Source organism: Girardinichthys multiradiatus, chromosome 18 (assembly GCF_021462225.1).
Source record: "Girardinichthys multiradiatus isolate DD_20200921_A chromosome 18, DD_fGirMul_XY1, whole genome shotgun sequence".
Lineage (NCBI taxonomy): Eukaryota > Metazoa > Chordata > Actinopteri > Cyprinodontiformes > Goodeidae > Girardinichthys > Girardinichthys multiradiatus.
The window spans coordinates 30,869,231-30,892,225 of NC_061810.1; the positions used below are offsets into that span (position 1 = coordinate 30,869,231).

The window sequence follows — 22,995 nt, forward strand, 5'->3', positions numbered from 1 at the left end:
GGAAATTAAATATTTTACTGGTACAGTGTATGAATGTCTAAAAAAGAGCAAACAGTAAAAGTACATTTCTTAATTTCCTTTTAATTGTAAACAATGTAACAAACAATTGCAAAAGCAAAAGTGTGCAACCGTACTGCAGTCATGCATGTGAACATTTTGATATCCTTTATCATTATAACATTTCTTGAATCATTTCAAAATATTCGAACACAAGCAGCCCATGGTGCCTTATTTTTTCTGTACCTTTTTTTATCTTTCTACCTCCAGATGAAAACCTGCCTGTCTCCCTTCAGAATGTATGACTACAGGCATTTCCTAAGAGATAAACGTCTGTCTATTACCTTCAACTGCAAAAGACAGACTAACTAGTTTACAATTTATCTCACTTTGGTTCCTGCAGGCAAGCTGGTGTCCATATCAGATTCCCCGTGTACAGAGTGCCTCTCTCAGCCGGCAGAGTTAAGTGCACTCCGTCCCCTATAGCCCTGAACCAAAGCTCAGGCTCGCCTGTGAATGCCCTGGGGTTAGAGATGATTTCTCAGCAGCTGCTTCCTGATTTGAGCATGCTGGATGCAGGCAGTGGTTGCCAAATGGAAACCTAAGCTTCAACAAATGCTGCCACACGCCTCCTTTAACACATTCTCACAATTTTGAGAATATGCTGAAAGAAAAGATAAACCAAATATGAAGTGATCGAATTTAACAGTATTAACCGCCATATAATTTCTGTTCATGATTTTAAATGAGACTCAATCAATTGAGACAGGGAATCATAATCAAGCCCTGTATAGAGGCAGTGCCCCTTACTAACAGTGTTACAAAAATGTATCAAAATATTCTGTTTTCCTTTTACTGAAACACAAAATGTTTCATATCAAACTGATTTTAATATCAGACAAAGATAATGTTTTAATAATTAAAAAACCTTGATTAAAATAAGGATTTCATTTATTGGGAAAAAATCTATCCAAACCAACCTGGCCCTATGTTGAATCATGAAAAAGCAACAAATATTTTGGACAGCTGAGCTCAATCTCACTGACCAAACCAGGGTCAAGAATTGTAAATCGATTGAATTGAACCTGTCTGACAACATAAAGTAGGCCAGATAATATGAAAAAGGAACACATTATGCCTCAATAAGAAATTCTAAAAGTCATGTATCATTTTTATCATTTTGGAAAGCTTCACAATGTCAATGTTTAACAAAAAAACAAACAAGAATGCTGCTAAACAATTCCCAAAAAACATCTTGATGATCCCAGGACCTTTAGGAAAATATTTTGTGGAATGCTCAGACCGCAACTTTTTGGAAGGGGTGTATCATTTTACATCTGCCATAAAACAGCAATTCAGAAAAAGAACATATATAGTCTGGTGAAGATTCTCCGTCCTCCAGGACTTCCAGGTAAATCCAAATAGGTTAAAAAACAAAACAAATGGACTTCAGTTCTTCTAGTTGAAGACGTTTCTCTCTTCTTCCGAAGGGCTTCCTCAATTTAAAGCTAGTGAGGGAGTTGCAGTCTTTTAAGCTGTTAGGAATGTGCCGTTCTGCACATCTAAATTTACATATGGATTAGAGTTTCCTAACAGTAGGGTTGCTGTTAGCGCTATTATTAGCCTGGCTCCCTGAGAGATGTTTTGGTCAGGAAGGTGTGAACTGGTTGGAACCCGACTGGGCATCAGGCTTAATGCGGTATGTATGTTTTTGAAAGATGAAATCGGAGGCCTCCTACTCTGTTAAGAGTTGGTCTTTCTCGTTTGGTGTAAATGGCTCCCTTCACTCGTCGCTCAAACCATCTATCTTCTCTGTCCAAAATATGAACATTTATCTTGTCCTGAAGAGTTGGCTGTCCTGTGTGGAGAATATCCCACCATCAGTTTGTGACTTGTGGCTCAGGCACACTTGGGCTAGGCAGTGGGACAATTATCTGAAGCACACCAGTGAGTCCACCTCCAAATGGGTAAAAAAAGTTATAGTTTGTGGAGTAGTCTAGTCAAAGTCCAGACTTCTGATTGAGAAGCTATGATATAACCTTAAACTGGCTTTTCTTGCACGAAACGCCTCCAATGTGGCCAACTAAAACAATTCTGCAAAGAGGAGTGGGGAAATATTTCTCCAGAGTGATGTAAAAGACTCATTGCTAGCACTTCATGTCAGCTGTTGTCAACAAGGGTAGCACAACAAGTTATTATGTTTAGAGGGAAATTTCTTTAGGGCCAGGTTGTTTTCAATAGCTCTTTCCCCTTCATTAATAAAAAATAAATAAATAAAAAAATAAATAAAAATCACATTTTCAGCATTGATCATTGCATTTACTCTGCTTATTTTTCCCTGGTATTAAAATTCATTAATGATCTAAAACATTTAACTGTGACAGAAACAGTTCTGTGTCTGTTTTACTTTGTTTTTTTACATGGAATCAGAACCCACATCACTAATATATAAGCTGAGAGTTACATGACAAAATTCACCTCAAAAATGTATTCTTTATACATAGTTCTTTATTAAATGTCATGATAAAATATGCAGTTTCATATGTTGGGACCCAGCCATGGATTTCAACATTAAAATTCCGGTCCACACTTTTCTGGAACTTTCAAAATAAATTGCATTTAACTGACTTCCAGCAACTGCGGAAAGGGGGGTAGCAGCAGACTTCCCGTGATGCCACTGTCTGAATAAGAGCCACCCCTCTCCAACAAGCCTACCTCTTCCACACAGCCTTCCAGAGGGACCGGATAGGGGAGACATGCGCGCTGATGTCTCTTTGCTGGCAAACAGACATAAACTCTTCAACTGGGTCCAAGGATGTCATACGATCTTCGATCATATGCAAAGTTAAGTACAAATGAAATACTGTGTATCCGGTATTTTCATTCATGAACGGGGAAATTAAGGTGTAAGAATAGCTTACTTTCTCTCTGAGGCCTGCAGAAGCAAACTGTCCCAGAGAAGTTCCCTACAGAGAAGCGGTCTCTACGAAGCCGAGCGGAGCGGTCTCCAAGTCTGGAAGGAAGACAGCAGAGACCCCATCACCGTGGTAACGATAACGTGCAGTGTGGTTGGCGGACAGAACGGGCCGTCTTTCATCCACAGCCACGGAAGTTAGCTAGAAGCTAACAGTTTGTTCACAGACCTGCCGACAGAACAGCCGCCACTCACCACAGCTAAGGAGGTTAGCTGTAGCTAACCGTTTAAAGACTGTTTCTTCAAACTTCGCCACCCTGGACAACGTTCCTCACCACAGTTTATGAGGTTAAGTGTTTGGGCAAAATAATATAGAAAGATTTAGATTGAAATGATCTAAATGTTTTTCATTTTATGAAGTTTGGTTTTGTTTGTGTTGAACTCAGCTATCTTGGTGCTAGCAGAATGTCTGCAGCACACATGCTCAGGTTGTGTTCTTTGGGTGTTTTTAAAGTTAAGACAAACTTTATTAAAGGGTGATTTTAAACAGAAGATTGATCATAACGCGCCGTCCACGCTTATGCATTTTAATCCTTTTATCAACGGTAATTTTAAAGATGTGTGTTTGATTCTGGTGCTAAGCTATCAGCCTCCTTTGTTAGCTTAACTGCTAACAGCTAAGGACGCATGCTTGCTGCCAAATAATATTTACCCAGAAAGGTTTAGTTTTCAATCCAGTAAATAATGTGTCCCTAACATCATTTTACTAAATTTGATAACTAAGAAAACACCATTAAGCCCCATTTCTCCAGAAAGATTTGTCTCTTTCCAAAATATTCCCTTAATAATATTTCTTCAAATATTATTTCAATAACTAAAGGCAGCTAATGAGACACTTGAGAATTCATCCAGAAGCTTGGTTTTATTCAGCAGATCATTCTTAAAACATTATTTTATTAAAATAATATTTTACCTGATCTTGTATTGTGAAGGGTTGTCTAAACGTTTGCTGATTATTGCCTTAGTTGGTTCCAAGACTAACTTCATTTCCAGATTCTTCAAGATAATCCTTGGTTCTCAAACATAAACATTGCATGGTAATGTTGCATCACTCTTTCGGTCATGGTTCTCAATCATCTTTAATCAACTTGTTTATATTGTACATAACTAAATAGTCTTCGTTATTCTTTAATTCTGCTTGGTAGTTTAGTTGGATTGTTTTAGCATAGAAAAGAGTTTGTTGATTGAAATATGTTTGACTTTGAGTTGACTTATTTTTTTAATAAATTCTTGTATTTTAAGAAATTGTGTGAATTCATTCCATGTGTGTGCAGAGTTTTGCTGTTCTATAATGTCAGAGCTTGTCTCACACCTTTCTATTTTGTCCTAATACCATTGCCTTACTGGGCTGGTATTCACAGGACAACCCTTAACAGACTGAAATATTATTTGATAAAATATTAATATTACATATTAAATAATATTCTCAGATTCATAATCCCAACACATATATACAAATCATGGAGCTCCACGTGAAATTCACATGCAGCATTTGGTTCAATGACACTCATAAAGCTGCAAAGAGCAGAGGCTTTGACCATCTTATCACATAAGGAAAGCCATTTTCTTCTCGAGAGCTGGTCCTGAATTCTAAATGCTGTAAAGTTGGTATTAAAACAGCAGAACTGTGGCTCACCTAATAACTGATTTCCTCCTTTTGCATTCACCTGAAAGCACCACAGTTCACTGTGATTTTTATTGTGTTGGCATTTTATGTTATCATACCATCTGCGAGTTATTGAGGTACTACAAACAGAAACTAAAGGAAGGCGTTCAGATCCAATCATGTTTTTTATAGTAATTCAACCGTCTGCTTCAACATGAATTCAACCTATTTTCTAATTTTTATTTAACGTTACACATGTTACATACTGATGTGGGGATTTTAAGTAAAAAAATAAAAGAACTGCTACAATTTATTAATCGTTGTATACAGAGACCCCATTATAATCCCTTCTCTAAGCAGGGTGTCCAAAGTGTGGCTCCGGGGCCATTAGCAGCCCTTGAAATGATTTTGTGCGGCCCTCTTGTACAGATCAAGGATGACATAAATTTGGTTTGCCAACAATCAAACCTGTGAGACCCTATTTATGTTCCTTATCTGTATGATTTACAGACTTTTTTTTTCTTTTTTACAGAAATCATACTTTGCTTGTTTCATCAACTATTGCATGTTTAGTTTATTGTGAAGCAGGTAAAATTGAAATAAATAATTGAAATGCAAGAGCTTTTGCAATCATTCAAATTTCTAACCCCCTTCTGTGCATTTTTGGCCTCTTGGCAAAAAGTTTGGACACCACTGCTTTTGAGCTTTGAGGGGCTCTAGGTCAACTCACACCTTCTCCTGGTTTCCCTGGTATTTCATTAAAAAGGACTTTAAACTGTAACACTTAACCAACTAAAGCTTTTTGCAGTTTCAAAACCATACCCTGGCATACCTCTGTACCTAATGCCTGGTTCTCACGTCAGGATTTTTATGCCGATTTTTGACCCAATCTTTGAAATGCCCAGATGATCGTGATGGCTCTTAAAATAATCTTATGAGATAATCCTGCTGTGTGTGGTGTGCTAGGTGTCATCTTGTCTGCTCGGAAAGACGCTGGGACCACTCCGACCTCAAACCAGGGACATTCAACATGTGGGATTTTCTTGGTCCGATATCCTGCCGGGTGGGATGTTTCCCGAGGACAAATGAGCACGCAGCTTGTTGCATGTGACGTGTAGCCAATCAGACAGCGAGGTAATGGAAATATAGAGGGGAATTATTCTGAAATCACGTTTGATCTCGGGAGGTTTTGTGAGATTTCCCGTCTGACATCTGAATGTTCGTGACGGAAAGCTGGTTGTGTGTGGTGTGTTGGACACCACACATTGTAGGACCAAACCAGTTATATCTATGATTTTTTGTAGATATAACATTTGTGGGGTCTCTCAAGTTTTGAAGATCAACCAACAGTTCTAAAATCTTGCTGTGTGAACCAAGCATTACTGCCCCATACCAAGTTTACCCCTATTAAATACAAAAGATTAAGACCCTCGATCATAAAACCTCAATTTCTTAAAGTAGACATGAGAAGAATAATTTACATCGTTTGTAAAAGCAAGTATGAAACGTCTTTCAGGCAGGTACGCATGGTCGGAAGGCAACATCTCATGGCAAATGGCTCCATTTAATTAGCCTACTAAAAACGTGGGTTGCGAAACAATCAAAACTACAATGGTACAAAACAAACGGCCAAAATAACCAGTACTCGTTTTGAGGCATCCTAGTACTGTCAGTTCATTTGTAAGGCTGTGCAATTAATAGCATTTATCATTTAGTCAATCAGTAATTTTCTACCGCTTATTCCATAGTGGGTCACGGGGGAGCTGGTGCCTATCTCCAGCAGTCTATGGGCAAGAGGCGGGGTTCACCCTGGACAAGTCGCCAGTCCATCGCAGGGCAACACACAAACAACCATGCACACTCATTCATACACCTAAGGGCAATTTAGAGTTACCAATTAACCTAACAGGCATGTCTTTGGACTGTGGGAGGAAGCCGGAGTACCCGGTGAGAACCCACGCATGCACGGGGAGAACATGCAAACTCCATGCAGAAAGACCCCAGGCTGGGAATCAAACCCAGGACCTTCTTGCTGCAAGGCAACAGTGCTACCAACTGCGCCACCGTGCAGCCCTCATTTATCATTTAGTTTCCATTTTTTCTTCAAACAATCATAAAAACAATGTAATGGTAAAACAAAAACAAAAAAAATAAATTTTAAAAATATTATTCTGGCAAATTTGATATTTTAAGGGGAGGTTCAGTATTAACAGAGAGGTTTATGTTCGATTCACAATTTTCTAAGTGCAATACATACTTTTTCCAACCTCAGTGGGTCATTGTTTTAAACAATCAAGATTTCAATACTGTCCAAAACAGTTGCTTACTTAAGTTTCAATAAACAAGAAGCTCAAGGGTGTTGTCTTGAGTAAAAATCCACAAGCAGCTAACAGTTTGTAATACATCTGAACTTTTCTGTTTGTGCAACAAAGCAAAATGGTTTAATTCCTGCTGCTTTGCTAAGTAAAGTAGTGCCTAGACCAAAGCTTCTCACCTGGGCAATCTCATAGTACGTCATCAGTTCTTTTTTAAACTACACTGTTTTGTCTGGTAGAAGATGCTAGAAATCCAAAGAAGGAATAAGAATTTCTAAATATTAAAGTTACAGAATGTGAAAAATGTAACTTGGAAATTTCATCTGTAGTTTCCCACCAAATAATACACAACATTCTGTCAACAAACAATGTATAAGTTTATAACGTGATTTTCTTTCCTCTTTGTTTCCTCCCATTTCTGAACTAGCCTTTTATGATTTCTTCACAAAGCAAAAATCGCATTCTGCCTGGTTCCAAAATAAAAATGTAATCCTTAGAAAAGAAGCTTACATAGCATAATATAGTTTCAAAAGAAGATAAGAGCCAATATACAATTTTTCAAATAAATGTAGATTCTTCAAAGCTCTCATATTCAACCTCAGAAAACTGCTGGATGTCACGTTGGAGCAACCAAATCTCAGTCCAAAAGAAGCACACAAAAAAAAGCTGCGGCTTTTAGAGCCCTCCTCCCCAGGAAAACTCACCGGTCTTATCCCCCACTTCTTATGATGCTTTTAAGTCTAAGAATGTGGTTTTTAAAGCAGAGAAAACTCTTGAGGTTTGCCTATTTCGTATTGCACAGCAGGGGCTCACATTCAGTAACATGCCGAACTGGCTCCCAAAAGAACACAAGAGCTCAGGTTGCAACATACAAGGGGAAGAGTGCACTCTCTGTTAGGAAAATCCTTTTGCTCCTCACTGTCAAATAACAAACAGTTGGGTGCTGCTGAAATATTTTTAAACAGGTAATAACTTATTAAACGCCCAGTTAGACAAAAGTATTGCATCAGTTTCTTTGAAATGAACCAAATGTTTGAGTTTAAAGGTCCACAAACCAAGCTCATACTGGTCCATGTGGATTTCTAGTTTTCTTTGATGTCTAAGCTGCAAATTCTGGTTTTCGCAGACTCCTGTTTGCCTTCAAGGGAAAACACACACAGCCTCATTTTTGTAAACGATGCTTTAATCCAGTATTAAGTGTAACAAACATTGACCATAAAACAAAAAAAAAAGGGCTGCAGTTGTTTTGATAAAGATAGTTTTGAATCTAACAACTTAGTGCATTACTGATGGGACTGGAAGAATTGTAAAATCTATGGTTACTTAAATCGGTTCACGAAAATTAATACATATTAAATTTGAAAGTGTTTTGCTCACATATTTCCACATAACATTTCCAACAAATCATTTTTAAGCAGATCCTAAATTCACAATTTTAAGGCACTATCTCAATCCCACTTCTTTTGCTGTGGTGTTTTAGTTGCAAAAATAATATTTATAAACACTTTTTAAAATAAATAATTTATTCATTTTTTACCTTTTTCTTTAGGACTCAGATTGTGAAAATATGCTAAATTTGACTTTTTATCCCAGAGCCAACTGTATACCCTTTAAACAGGTTTGATGCTGCAACTCAGTGAATATAAAAGTCTGACGTAACATAAAGGCAAAATCATGGTACCGTTACTATTTTTGTTATGATTTTTTAAAGTAATTGCACTGAATTTACAGTCCCATGCATAACTATTAACACTTGAGCATTTTCACATTTTATAACCACAACATGTAAGGTATTTTATTTAGATTTTCTGTGATATACCAACACAAAGTGGCCCTTAACTGAAGTGGAATGAAAATAAAAGTCCATATTGTCTTACAACCAAATATTTGAAGATTATGTTTTGCAAAACAGCTCAAGCTCAGTCAGATTGGATTGAAAGCATTTGACACTAGTCTTGCTACAGATTCTCAATGAAATTTAGTTTTGGATTCTGACGGGCCCGTCCAGCACATGAATATGGGTTGATCTAAACCTTACCATTGTAACTTTGGCTGGATGTTTCCAGTAACTGCTTAGCTAGAAGGTGAACCTCTGCCTCAGTCTCAACTAAATCTTTTCCGGTTTCCAACATGTTTTCTTCCAGGATTGCGTCATATTTACCCATATCCATCTTCCCATCATCCCTGACGAGTTTTCTCTGTCCCTGCAGAAGAAAACCATCCACACAGAATGATGCTGCCACCACCACGTCACAGCAGAAAGGTCTGTTTAGAATGACATGCTGTTTTAGTTTTCCTATACACAGTATTTTGCGTCCTGATGATGGATTGAACAGGGTTCCATGAGATGGATACTTGGAATATTATTTGATACTGTAACCTAACTACTTCAAACTTGTCCACAACTTTATCACTGGCCTGTGTTCCTTGGTCTTCATGATGCTGCTAGTTCACCATTGTTCTCTAACCAACCTCTGGTGCCTTCACAGAATCGGTGTATTTATACTGAGATTAGATTACAAATATTCACTAATTAAATAACTTTTTACGACAACGGATTGTATTTAGAGGTATCACAGTAAAGGTGGCCTAGTACAAATGAATGCAACAATTTGGGGGGTTTGCTTGAACATAGAAAATGTTTCTAAAAACCACCAAAACCTTTGTTTTGGTCCATTACATAAAATCCCAATAAAATACATTGATATTTGGGATTTTAAGGTTAAAAAAAAGTCAAAACGTTAACGGGGCATGAAGGGGTTTAGTGTATTGTCCACCTTCCTCCACTGAGCCACAGCTGCCCCAAGAAAATGTCACCCAAAAACACATTTTCTTTTTTCAAGAATCGCTGAACGTATTTGAAAAAAAAACTTCTGTCATGTAACTAACTATATCTAGATCTATGGTTAGTCCAAACTACAACATAAGGGAGATTTAAACTGTGTTACACATCTGTGTTAAAAGAGTTACAACTTGGATGAGGCTCAAATTGATGTCATTAAAACAGAATAGAAATATTTTTTCATTTCCTGAGATTGTTCAATGATCATTTAATGCCACAAACTGGCTTACATTTGAATATCAGGCATAAGATTTACACATATTAGAAAATTCACAGTCCTCTCTCCAACTTTTATGTACATAAAAGCCCTTCCTAGATTATTTAATATATTATTTAAAATTTAAAAAAAGTAATTCCTACTAGAGAAGAACTGATTAGGCTTTTAATGCCCAATACTGACTATCTTTGATGACTGACCTGAAGATTCAAATTTTTGTTTTTTTCTAAGGACACGAATACACAAAGGCCAAAACATGTGTTCCAGGTGATTCAAATGAAATTTTAGTTTTAAATCTAACAGAAAATGAAGAAATTACATAATTATTCTTATAAGTGCAAAAAGTGCACTTTCTAATGTATTTATAGACTTTGTTAAGATCTTTTTATACCAAAGACTTTGGTACATTCTTAGTTTTGATGTCTTAATGCAAAGTGTGTGTGCTGAGGGAGATTTGTTTGTCCGACATTTGTTCAGCTCATCTCTGATCCAAGCTGACTAAGATGAAATTTATCGGATCTGAACTCCGATTAACTGGCTGATTAATTGATTGATTAATTTATGCTTCTCTTGATGCCTTTGCAAATATATTCTAATTGCTTATTAAAGCTAGAAATTGTAATCTATAACATTATTTAGATTTTAATACAGCCGTATAAATATATATAACACCCACTAAAGTAAACACAAAAGCTGTTCCACTCTGCATAGAACAACACTGGGAGAATAACAAGCCAGCCAACCGTCAGACATGCTACTCTTAGGTTGCTATCTGTCGCTTTAAAACAGCTTCCTTTAAATGAGTGACGGGCAGTGCTCATTTAGTTTCCCTGGCATGACTGATGTGCTTTTTACATTTTTCCAGACAGCTGAAAATGTCGTTGTTGGACATGAAAAGTGGTAGCCTTCTTTCAGCCAGCTGGCCGACAATGAACAGCAACTGGTAGGGGAGGGGTAGGACTGTGTAACTTAGTCACATTCTCTGACACATAATTAAAATAACCATAAACCTTAGCAACAGGATAAGGAAAGTTTGTTGCAGTTTTAACACCACTGTGTTTTTGGACAAAATCAATTACATTCATGTCCTTAAAACCAAATAGGTTTTATTTGTAATCAAAAACCTCTTTAGTAGCATTCAAAGAAACCACTACCTTCTATTTTTAATTCAGGTTTAGCTAGGAAGTAGTAATGTATTTTTAATACATTAAAAGCTATAATTAAAGTCTCACAGTATGATTTCAAACTAAATTTGACACTATCTTTAGGGAGCAGCTGAACTTTGTCATATTCACACATTCACTGTGAGAATCTAAATATAGCGTGATTGGTTCTGTTGTGATGTGATGTATTGTTTGAGTGATGGTGACAGCTGAAGCAGAGTGGTGTCAAGTCCATCTGAATCACATGAAGACACACATGAGAAAGCTGTTCAGCCCTTGATCTCAGATTGCTTTAGGGGCTCACATCCAGGCCAACAGTAAGGTGAATTTAAAATAACGTCCTCCTGACTGAGAGAAAGCAGCTTAGCATTTGAACAGAAGTTAATTGCTGAAAGCAATATGACATGAAAATAAGTGATTTCAAAGTTACTGTAAAAGGAGGTAAAATGATCACTATAATCCAAAAGGTACTGGCAGTAAATCCTTCACTTTTTAAGAATGCAGAATTTAATCAACCAATGAAACGACTTTTTTCTTCTGACATGTTCTTCTGTTCTCAGATTACTACTACTGAGTTACAGCACAGTCAGCTGTTTTCAAATATATCAGTAAAAATAATCAGTTTTTTCATCTTAACACACTGCATTACTATTCCAAACAACTAATTTTTATTGCTGGTTTTTTCACTTCCATTCTTTGTAAAACCCCTTTGATGTAAAAACAGCAGCACTAATGCCTAATGATTGAATGTGGACTCCAGTCCGGAGGTAACATCCTCTGTTAAATCAAAAGTGATGAAGCCAAATATGTAAAAACTTTCCTGATCACCTGATGAGTCAGCAACCTGTAGACCCAATTTTATCAGTAATTCCTTAAAATTGTGTTTTTGTGTTTGACTGAACCTAACTCTCACATCACTGTAGAAAAACTTTTGGACATTATACTTTACTGCTTAATTTCATTTGGGTTTATAGACAGATGTGGGTTTCTGTACTGCTCTCCTATGGTCCCACCTCATCATTTAATCAGGTTGATTTCTGAACTGGGGGTCACTGGCCTGATGAATGGCAGAATTTTGTCCAAGCTTTAGCTGTCGGATACGCCTTCTCACATTTTTCTGTAGAATAATTTTTAATACAAAGCAGTTCCACTCACTGACTGCAAGGTGCCCAGCTCCTGTGACTGCAAAACGATCCCAAGTCATCACTCCTTCACCACTATGCTTAAAGATAAAGGCTTCTATGCTGATTTGCTTTGCCTTGTTTTAGCCAAACATGACGGTGTTCATTATGGTTCTCTACTTTGGACTCACCTATTCAAAGGACATTGTTCCAGAGGCCTTCTGGTTGATTCAGATCTGTGTTCATAGCCTGAAAATGATTTGTTTAGGATAAACGTCATTTTGAACTTTGGCCTTTATTGTAAAAACACTTCTTTCACATGTTCACATCTCCTGGGGATAAAGAGTGATGGTGTTACGGGCATCTGACAACATCTTACCCCTGCTTCCTTTTCTTCCCAAATTTTATTACTCCTGATTTAAATTTCAAACTCTTAAACTTAAGAGACGTGTACTTTCTTTTATCTAATGAATCCCCTTCAGAGATATATTGTGCTGCAGTTTTAAAAATCTGGGCAGGACTTCCAGCAGAATTGCACAAGAGTAAGTTTAAATATTGAAGCATGTCAACAGAACTCTGCACACTGTAGCTGGAACTGGCAAAGAGCAACAGCAGCTGTTTTCACAATGTTTGTCAAGAAATGGCACCCCAGAGAAATTAAACAAGAGGAGAATACGGCAATCTCAAAACAACTAAAGCGGGTTGGAAGAGTTCTGCTGGAATCAGTTGAACTCTGTGTAGTGTCTCTGTGTGGCGTGAACCAAAGTTGATTACAACTGAAAAATGGGCAGCCATGAACCCTGGGAAGGTGGTGAAATCCAAAGAATCAATCTTTGTGGTCATAAGGCTTGTTTTGATAAGCCCGCTAAATTCTTGGCACGGCGACTCAGCATGCCAATGCAACACAAAATAAAAGCTTTTGATTTTAGCTTGTGTTCGTGTTATGGTGTTTCGTCTCTAGGGTGAGGACACTGGGAGCTTATCAAGAATTAACCTTCACACAGCAGCGATTCTATATGTAAAATATTTATGTGCAACTTTTATCAGCAGGACAGGTGTTTGAGGCATGTCTTAAGTGCAGTGAAGCCTAGAAATCCCAAGCTGTGTCTTAGATGGAACTGGCATGCTCATCTCTGCGAGGCTACAGCCCTGCTCGCCGGCTTCAAATACAAAGCAGGGAGTCCCTTATCTGCCACATTAGAAACAAGATATGATACGGTAATGAAAACACATGAAACTATGTGGTCCTTGAGTGGAGTTTTAAAGTTTAGGTTCACTGGAAGACTACCCAAAATGAGCAGATACCTCTCTGGATTATTATTACTGTAAAAACAAACCGAGCAGATGAGGGTAATTTCACAATAAGCTGAACAACTTCAATGTAAAGCATTGAGTTAGAACCATTTCTATGTGAAAAACACAGCATATGATCATAAACAGCACAGAATTACCAGTTAAGTTTTAATTTGAACATTTTGCCACAGTTAAGCTGCAGATTCCATAGATAAGCAGATAGTGAGCAGTAAAAGCAATATAATGTAAAACAAGAACACAAGAATAAAAATTTAAAACTTGAGATTGTCTGTAAAGAGTATATTTTTTAATAGTTTGTTTGAAAAAGCATTGCCATTATGAATGCAGTTTTATGTTTACAGTAAGCAAACATACAAAATGAGTTCATATGTTCAGGTTTATGCGAATAACCATCTTTTAGTTTTCATGCAGTACACAGAAAACGCATGCTTGCATACATACCCTAGGCATGTTAAATGTAAGGAAGCAGCAAACTAAGATTCTATCATCTCGAACCATATATAGATTTGCTCAGTTTTGGCATGATGATTAATAATTGGTTAGACAGGTTTTTACATGACTACGCTTAGCCTTTTCATCGTCTTTTATTATTTGGTTTGACTGATTAATGTCTCTTACCCCATAATTAATTGTGCTTCTGTTTCTTCACTTTGCAAAATTAAATCATAGCGTGGGGACGTTTGAAAATAAAAATAAGTATACTTATCCAGCAACATTCAAATCAAAAATGAATGCAGATCTGACTTTGATTAATTTTCACTACTATTTGAAAATATCAAATACTGAATCCTCACTGACCCCTTCCAATGCATCCAAGGAGTCATAATTGCACACCAATCACTAATAATATAGCGTGAGGCATCTTCAAGCATCCTGACCTATTGGATTTCTTTCAAAGACTAGTCAGTATAGCTGCTTTTAGACAGATGGGTCAACCTAAATGATTAGAAATGCAAAGAAAATGTCGGGAATACCAAGCATTAACATCTAATTAACTGTTTAAGAAAGCTAACAAAAGGATGCACTGGAGAAGAACCGTTTTTATGCACAGTTTCAAAACTGCACAACTCTGCAGTTTTGCCACTCTAAATTACTAATTGTAAAGTGCCTTGCAAAAATTTTCATACTCTTATATTTTTTTTGTTTTTTTTGTTGCAATACTCTCAAATTTCAGATGAAGTAGTGCATAATTGTAAAGTAGAATAAATGTGAGACGTGCTTTACAAATTAAAATGTGAAAATTCTATTATGTTTATTCGACCCCCGAGTCAATACCTTTTACCGCAGTTACAGTTGCATTACTGCCTATGTTGCACATCTACCAAGACAAGCCCCATGATGCTGCCATCATGATGTTTCAGCATGGAGAATGGCGCGTTCTGGGTGATGAGCAGTTTTAAGTTTTCCACCAACATATGCCCAGCTCCACTCCAGTCGCCTGCTTTGTGAGCATTTCCATTACTGTTTGTTCCGTACCGCAGGCAGCGCATTGTATTTAATAACACCCTAAATCAGCTGATCACACAGAAAATCGACTGTTCAGATGCACAAACATTTCTCACAAAACAATACCACAATGAAACAGTGTGTTTGGTTCGGAAATGCATTGACGGTCCTTAAGCAAATCACCGCCTGCAGGAGGAAGCAGGCAGAGAGCACCTGCCCGTAATTAGACTTCCTGCATCAGGTGAAACGGGTAAAAGAGCCCCCCTGTATCCAAGGAGCGCAAATATCCAATATCCAACCTAAAACATTACTGCGGTCAAAAGTCTGCTGTTTTGTCCTCGTTATTGCCACGACTCAGACAAAAACTTCCTCATAAAGCCCAAAATTCTAACTTCTTCAGTCAAACATTGGAGCATCACTAGTTGAGACAGCGGCATCTCACACCCTCCCATTAAAACTCCTGTGCCTTATTTTATAAGTTCTGGCTGGGCTGTGTTCCAGATAATTCTCCCGGTGGATTATTTTATACATGAAAAAAAAAACATAAAATACATTCTTGTATATATACACTAACAGTCAAAAGGTTTAGAAATACTTTCTCATTTAATGGTTTTCTTTATGTTTATGACCATTTCCATTTTATGTAGATTCTCACTGAAGGCATAACTACTGTGAATGAACAGATATGGAATAATGTAGCAAACGATAAATTGTAAATAAACTTTAAATATGTTTTGTATTTTAGACTCCTTACAATAGCCGCCCTTTGCTGTGATGACTGAAATATTAACCTTTGGCCGTCTCTCAATGAAATCTGGGAAGTTCTTTCTGGACTCTTTGGAAAACTATTTCCGGTGACCACCTCATGAAGCTCAGGGAGAGAAAGCTAAGAGAGCAAAGCAGTAATCAAAGAAAAGGGTGGCTATTTTGAAGAATCTAAAATATAAAAATGTTCCGAGTTATTTCACACCTTTTGTTTATTATATAATTCCAGGTGTGTTCATTCACAGTTTTGTTGCCTTTAGTGAGAATCTACAATGTAAATAGTCATGAAAATAAAGCTTCAAGCAGAAACTCAATGGAAACACAACAGGTTGAGTGTGGAGAAGAGCGAGACCGAGTGGACCGGCGCCACCTAAAAAGAGCCAGTGGAAAAGGGTCGATGGTGTTCGCATGTAAGCCAGAAAGGTCAAGTTGGGGCTCGTCAATATGGCTAGCGGCACATTACAAATGGAATTTCTTATGGCTTCCTTTCAGGAATGGTTTTCATATTCCCAACCCTAACATAACTTAAACCATGAATTTCTCCACAATCTGTTGGTTTTGACTGTTAAGTTACACAATGTAAAGTGTAAAGTTCATGGGGAATGAATTTGTTTTGTATGGCAATGTAAAAAGCATAAATTTACAACCAGTCTCTTACAGAAAAAGGGGTCCAATTTACATACAATTATTTAGGGGGACTAAATACAAATGTATAGCATATCTTTCAGACTTTTATTTGTAAAAAAAAAAAAAAAAAAGGAAAACATGCAACAGTTTGCTTCCAATTAGGCATTACTTTGTCTTAATCATTTAAAATTAAATCCCAATAAAATATACTGAAACTTGACAGTGTAACATGACGAAACGTGACTTTGATAGAAATTGCAGCCCTCTTAAACATCTGACAAAAGAGGAGTAGCTGACACCATGGAATGATTGGTAAATATTGCCAAACAGCTTGTCAGTTGACACTTAACACAAACACAGTCAGCCACTTTATGCAAGAGCCCACCCTAAATTTGTTTCAAGGTCAACTCTGGGTTGAAAGGAGCAAATTGTGCAACACACTCTGCACCCATCAGGGGTCAGTGGCAATGCAGAAGCTACAACAATGCAAGCTGCTGCAGCTGCAAGCCCCAAACTCTGCACAGCAATTAGACTTTTCTCAAACACACATAAAACTCCCAGGCTGCAGTCTGAGCACAAAGCACCGCCTTAGCACATCACCTGACTGAAACACGTCTGACTCTTCAGCTGTCACATGCAGGAAGTTAAGACGACTTGCATTTTTCTGCAACTTGACACGCAAAATGAAGCTTTTCTGGCTGCGTTTCATTATGTTTTTATGAGCTGCACTCTTGATCGGAACGCCAGCAGGCTGGGGAAGGGAGATGAAGAGGGGGAGGGTTGAAAGGTTAGCCCACTGTGTATGTGATCGAGGGAACTGAGCCCTGTGCTACGTCTCATTCAAACCAAGACTACAGAAGGAGACTTTCTGTTGTACAGTTATCTAGTTTTGAATGTCAGGTGTGTTTCGTGTGTTTAAATATATGGATGGAAGGCAAGCTTGACTCTTTTCTTGCTTTAACGGGGTTTGACGTTAACAATCTGTGCGCAGAACCGCCGTGTGAGTCGGTTGTTTTACCTCCTCCTGAAGTCCTTCTCGTACTTTTTGAGGTTGGAGTCCGTCTGGAGAAGGTTGCTGAATTCAGGAATTGAGACGTTATCCTCTTGGTCTGCCATGGTTTCTGTAGTCAGACGAAACCAATCGAGCACCGACCGCTCCGGAGGTGACACGGACAGAAAGGGAAGGAGAGGGGAGGGGGTCATGTACCGCGTTCAGGGCTTTAGTATCCGGAGACCGCAGCGAATCATGCCTCCTCCGTCAAGCCCGTCCCACCACACAGGGCCGAGTTCACAACCGGCCAGAAATGTGACAGCTGATCCTGTTGTTGATGCGCTGCTGCTCTGTAACTTTAAGAAGCCGCTCCAAAGGCATATAAGTCGATTTATTGACTCATATTGCTTTGCTTATTTTTAACAAGCATCCAGCAGCTACAGATAAATATTACATCCTTAGTAGTTAATCAAACATTATAACATATTGTCATATCAATTGAAATTTTTATTTACAAGAATGGTATAGAATATAGAATAGGGAAAAAGGAGTAGAATAGAATAGTTCTTTACAGGAGCATCTCAAAGAATTGGAATATCATTTTTATTTATTCATTTTCATTTATTTCAGTTAATTAATTTCAAAAGCTGAAACTCATATATTATATAGATCTACTGCACATTGAATTATATATTTTAAGCATTTACTTAATTTATTAATAGGTTTTATTCTAATAATAAATTAAATATATGTCTTACAGCAAATTAAAAACCCCATATGAAGTTATAAAAGGTAAAAAGCTTCTTAATAAATATGTAATAACTGCACAACCATGGAGAGGACAGCCGACTTAACAGTTGTCAAACTGACAACCATGGGCACCCTCTACAAAGAGGGTGAGGTTCTCCTGTCTATGATGTGCTGTGTCCAGGCACAGTATTGGAAAATTTAGTGGAAGGAAAAAGTGATGTAGAAAAGGGTGCACATGCAACAGCTTTGAGAGGACTGTGAAGCAAAGCCCATTCAAACATGTGAATGAGATTCACACGGTTCTAACTGAGGCTAGAGTCAATGCTCCAAGAGCCACCATACACAAACACACCCAGGATATGGGCTACAACTGTCCCATTCCTTCCGTTGAGCCACAAACTTCAGTAGGCTGACATTTCTGTATTTTTAGCAATAATACGTAATCATCAAAATTCACAGAAATGAATACTAAAAATATATCAGTGTGTTTGAAATTAATTTATAAAATACAATTTTCACCTTTTAAATTGTGGCACTGACATTAACTTTTCAATAATATTCTACATTTAGATGCACCTGTTTTTGCCCCTTAGTTGAAAAATTTCCATTGTATCAGCAGCAAAATAGAAACATGCACGTGTCTGATACACAGACACCCCCCTCCCCCCCATACACACACACATACACACAACAAAACAATTCTAACAAAAAATAAATCTAAAATCCTTAAAGTTGTGACCACAAAAAGAAAATATGTTTTATAAAATTTACATCCTTAAAAATATATTTTTATCGAGATACAGTCTACTCTGACAAATTCTGCAAAGAACTCAGGAAATGTTAGCATGTGATTATTATTATTTCCTATTCTGGGTTTTATACAGGGTGGTTTCCTCTCAAGCAAATGTGCGCCAAATATTTTAATAAAAACACGCAGTACAGTATCCTTTTGCCCTCCAGTTCAGTTCAGTTTGTTTATGAAGCTACTGTCTGGTTCACTCATTGGCCGAGAGCCGGGGTACACCCTGGACAGGTCAGCGGTCCACTACAGGGCAACAGAAACAAAAAGCACACACAACCGTATGCACATTACTCAGTTAACCGAAAAGCTATCCTTTTTGACCACTGGAAGAAGCTGTAGTTCCAAGAGAAAAACCATCTATGCACAGGGAGTGCTTATGATGAGAGCAAACTCCATGCAGAAATACCCTAGGCCAGGATTCAACCCAGGACCTTCTTTGTGCAAGGCAACGGTGTTAGCGACTGCGACGATGTGCAACCCCTGTTTTAAACAGATTAATTAAATTAGGTTTCCAAAAGGTAAAGGTTATGTTAAAACCTTTGGGAATTATTAGCAAAGATTTGTGGGCATTTACAACAAATAAAAGTGATTTTGTGGCTATTTTTGGGGTAAATGGAGTACAAAGACCTTTACTTTTTTGTGAATCCCATGAAACAGTGGTTTAGACCTCTGCTAAACCAAATATTTTCTTTTAGATTCTTTAATTAATCAGCCATAAAAATCTGTTCCACACTGCCTCATTTTTATATTGAAACATTTAGGAATCATTTAGGGGTCTTGTTCACGAGTGAGGGAAGAATGGAGCGGGTGGTCAACAGACGGATCGGTGTGGCTACCGCAGTAATGGGGGCACTGTGCCGGTCCGTTGTGGTGAAGAGACAGCTGAGCCGAAAAGCGAAGCTCTCAATTTACCGGTCGGTCTACATTCCTACCCTCACCTATGGCCATGAACTTTGGGTCATGACTGAAAGAACGAGATCCCGGATACAAGCGGCTGAAATGAGCTTCCTGGTTGAGGGTGAGGAGCTCGGCCATCCGGGAAGGACTCGGAGTAGAGCCGCTGCTCCTCCACATCGAGAGGAGCCACATCGGATGCCTCCTGGACGCCTTCCTCGGGAGGTGTTCCAGGCACGTCCCACCGGGAGGAGGCCCAGGGGACGGCCCAGGACACGCTGGAGGGACTATGTCTCTCGGCTGGTCTGGGAACGCCTTGGGCTCCCCCCAGAGGAGCTGGAGGAGGTGTTTGGGGAGAGCGACTGCCCCTGCGACCCGGTCCCGGATAAGCGGAAGATGACGAGTACAAGTTCATTTAGGAAATACATGCATTTAATGATCAAACATAAAGGTTAGTTGGCAACACTGATGAATATTTGCACTGTATGTTCTTATAGTAGTTCTTTGGGTTGTTTACACATCAGTTATTTTTCTTATTTTTTTATAGTAAGCTGACAGAAAAGGGGTGGAGAGAGGGGGAAGACATGCAGCAAAGGTTGCCAGGACTAGAAGTTGGACCTGCAATGGCTGGTTTTACCCCTGCGACTCCGCCGCGCCCTATTTAAATACATACAATAAACTCTGTAATTCTCAAAATATAAAAGCCCCATCTGGTGTTGATATTCATTTGAAAATGTTTTATTTTGTTGTTTCTCTATTTGAGGATATATTAATTTCTATGTGATGTGTGAACATTTCTGTAAATAGTGTACTTTCTAGACACTGGATATCCAATGAAATTTGTTACGGCCATTTAATCCTGGCTTATCTTTATTTAGCTGCCAAAGGACACTGAAAACTGAACATTCTTAGCTCATATGTCCTTTTTAATGTAAAGAAACAAATTGCAAGTCAGACTTGTTTGGCCTAAACACTTTTCAACCATATTCAACCGCCTTTACGTTGACATCTTTTCGCCTTTCACTTTTCAAATACAATTCCATGTTGTTTAGAGAGACGGTGATGCTGTCTTCTAAGTTTATTCAATAGCAATGTTGCTGTTGGGGATAGGTTTACAGGGTGAAAATCTCCCTTGATGTCATTCAGCCATTTCATGCAACAGATAGTATTCATGGATAGCAGAAAACATTGATTTGTTCAAAGTTTCCTTTAAGCAAAGTTTGCTTAGCGTCAAGGTTTATTGTCATGTAACCAGATAAGGTGGCCTCTACCACAGAACTGATATAAATGCACATATAATGCAGAATATCATCAACAAATCTTTTTTAAAGGGCCAAACGTATGTTTGTTCTTAAAAGATTCAACACCTACTCCAATGGCCTTTCCTCCTATCTGTTCTAAGAAGCACATATTTCCAAACTGACTGCTCAAATTGTTCTGATCTCATTCTTTATTGCCTCAAAAGATTTTGCCACAAACCTCTTCAGAATTGAGATGACAAAGTAATTGAATTCAAGACAGATAACCTTGCAATAATTTAGATTAAATCCCTCTTTGGAGGAGGCTGATAAATATGCATGCTGCCTGAAGACACAGAGCAGCTCCTGAGGAGTGTTGTCCTTGTCACAAAGATGAAACCGTCCTAGCTAAAGGTCACAAAGTGAGTGTCATTCTAAAGAGCCATCTGTTGGTAATAGATGGAACAAGGGTGTTACTGTCCGCCACAGAAGGTTGTGCCAATAAATGCTGTCTCTTTGATTCACGGCTAAATAACAAATGTTTACAAGTAAATGTGAAAAGGCACAGAAGCCAAGGGCGATGACTGACAAAATGTTAGATTTAGCTGAAGGATCATAACCTGAAGAGATGTTGCAAGCAACTGATGGATTTGTTTTGGTTGGCACAGTAAAAGATGAAACTTGTCTTAGTTCAGCTTTTATTCTCAGATATAATAACACATATTTTCTATGTATACAGTCCATGATTCTAAAAGGGGAATTATTTTTACTTAAAACTTAATCAGTACATTTTATAACTTGCCTTTGTTCAGAGAAAAGACTATCTCTTTTTGATTCAACTGTTTTCAGTTTAACTTTTAAATAAAATGAGTCTCTGTATTAAAACTGGCTGGTTATAATTTTTCAAAATTTCAGAATTATTAACAATAAATGTGTTCCTTAAAAATAAATGAAAACATTAATGTAGCATTTCAATATAGGATTAAAAAGTCCTTCATGAACTCGTAGGTAGGGATATCCAAATCCAAATCAAGGCATTTTAATTAATTACCAGTCTCTATTGTTGGTGTACCGTCTGTAATTTTTACAGCCATGCCACCAGCGAAACATGCAACCATGTTCCCGGTCTTTATCTACGCAGCCACACGATTTGGATCTAACAAATTTCATTTTTTCCTAAGAATCTAAATGTTTTCACACTTTACAACAACATTGGTTTTGAAAAAATGACTGCTTCAGCTGCGTCATATTATCTTTTTTGCCTGTTTTGGTTAGGGCACAAATATCCCCCAGCGTCCTATGGTCCAGCACAGCACAGAAAGCAGCTGAAACAGGAGTCATTTAATTTTATGACAGTCAAAGGAAAGCTCTGAGTTCTTGAAGCAGGATAATAAATAGTAAGTCCAGTAAGTTCTGAATTAATATTTAGCTGGATTAAAATATTTTACATGCCAAATAGAAATATAAAGAAATCATGCTAACATTACCCTAGCACTGTAGCAAAGTGCTCCAAAAAAAAAGAAAAAGGTGGGTTGGTGGTCTAGTGGTTAGAGAGCAGGGCGCTTGCGTTCTCGAGAGGTTGCAAGTTCCCTGGTTTGAAACAGCCCCAGAATGCTCCTCCGACACTGCAAAAAAGCTGCCCACTGCTCCTTAAAGTATGGTTTAAATACAGAGGACAAATCTTGTTGTAATGTACATTTGCTATGACAAATAAAGATGATTATTAAAGGTCAGCGGAAGCAAGATGTGATTTTATTTAAGTCTGTAGCTAAATGTGGACAATCACATGCATCTTTAAAAACACATGATAAATCCTATGCAAGTTCATGTGATGCAATGACAGGACATTTTAGCAGTTTCCTTTACCAAGGTGGTCTCAAGTTGGACTAGCATGTAAAGATATGCCTGCAAAAATTGCTTACGGGATCAAAAA

The 22,995-nt window shown here is 37.9% G+C and overlaps 1 protein-coding gene across 1 annotated transcript in view; it reads right to left on the bottom strand.

Moving 5' to 3' along the window:
• The window catches only part of gbe1b (glucan (1,4-alpha-), branching enzyme 1b), a 157,254-nt gene extending 139,591 nt beyond the window's left edge, over nt 1–17,663 (bottom strand). Inside the window, exon 1 of the mRNA XM_047391742.1 lies at nt 17,406–17,663. Coding sequence (XP_047247698.1) covers nt 17,406–17,590 — 185 coding nt within the window. The 5' untranslated portion in view covers nt 17,591–17,663. The remainder of the gene's footprint in view (nt 1–17,405) is intronic.
• Between the last annotated feature and the right edge of the window lie 5,332 nt (nt 17,664–22,995).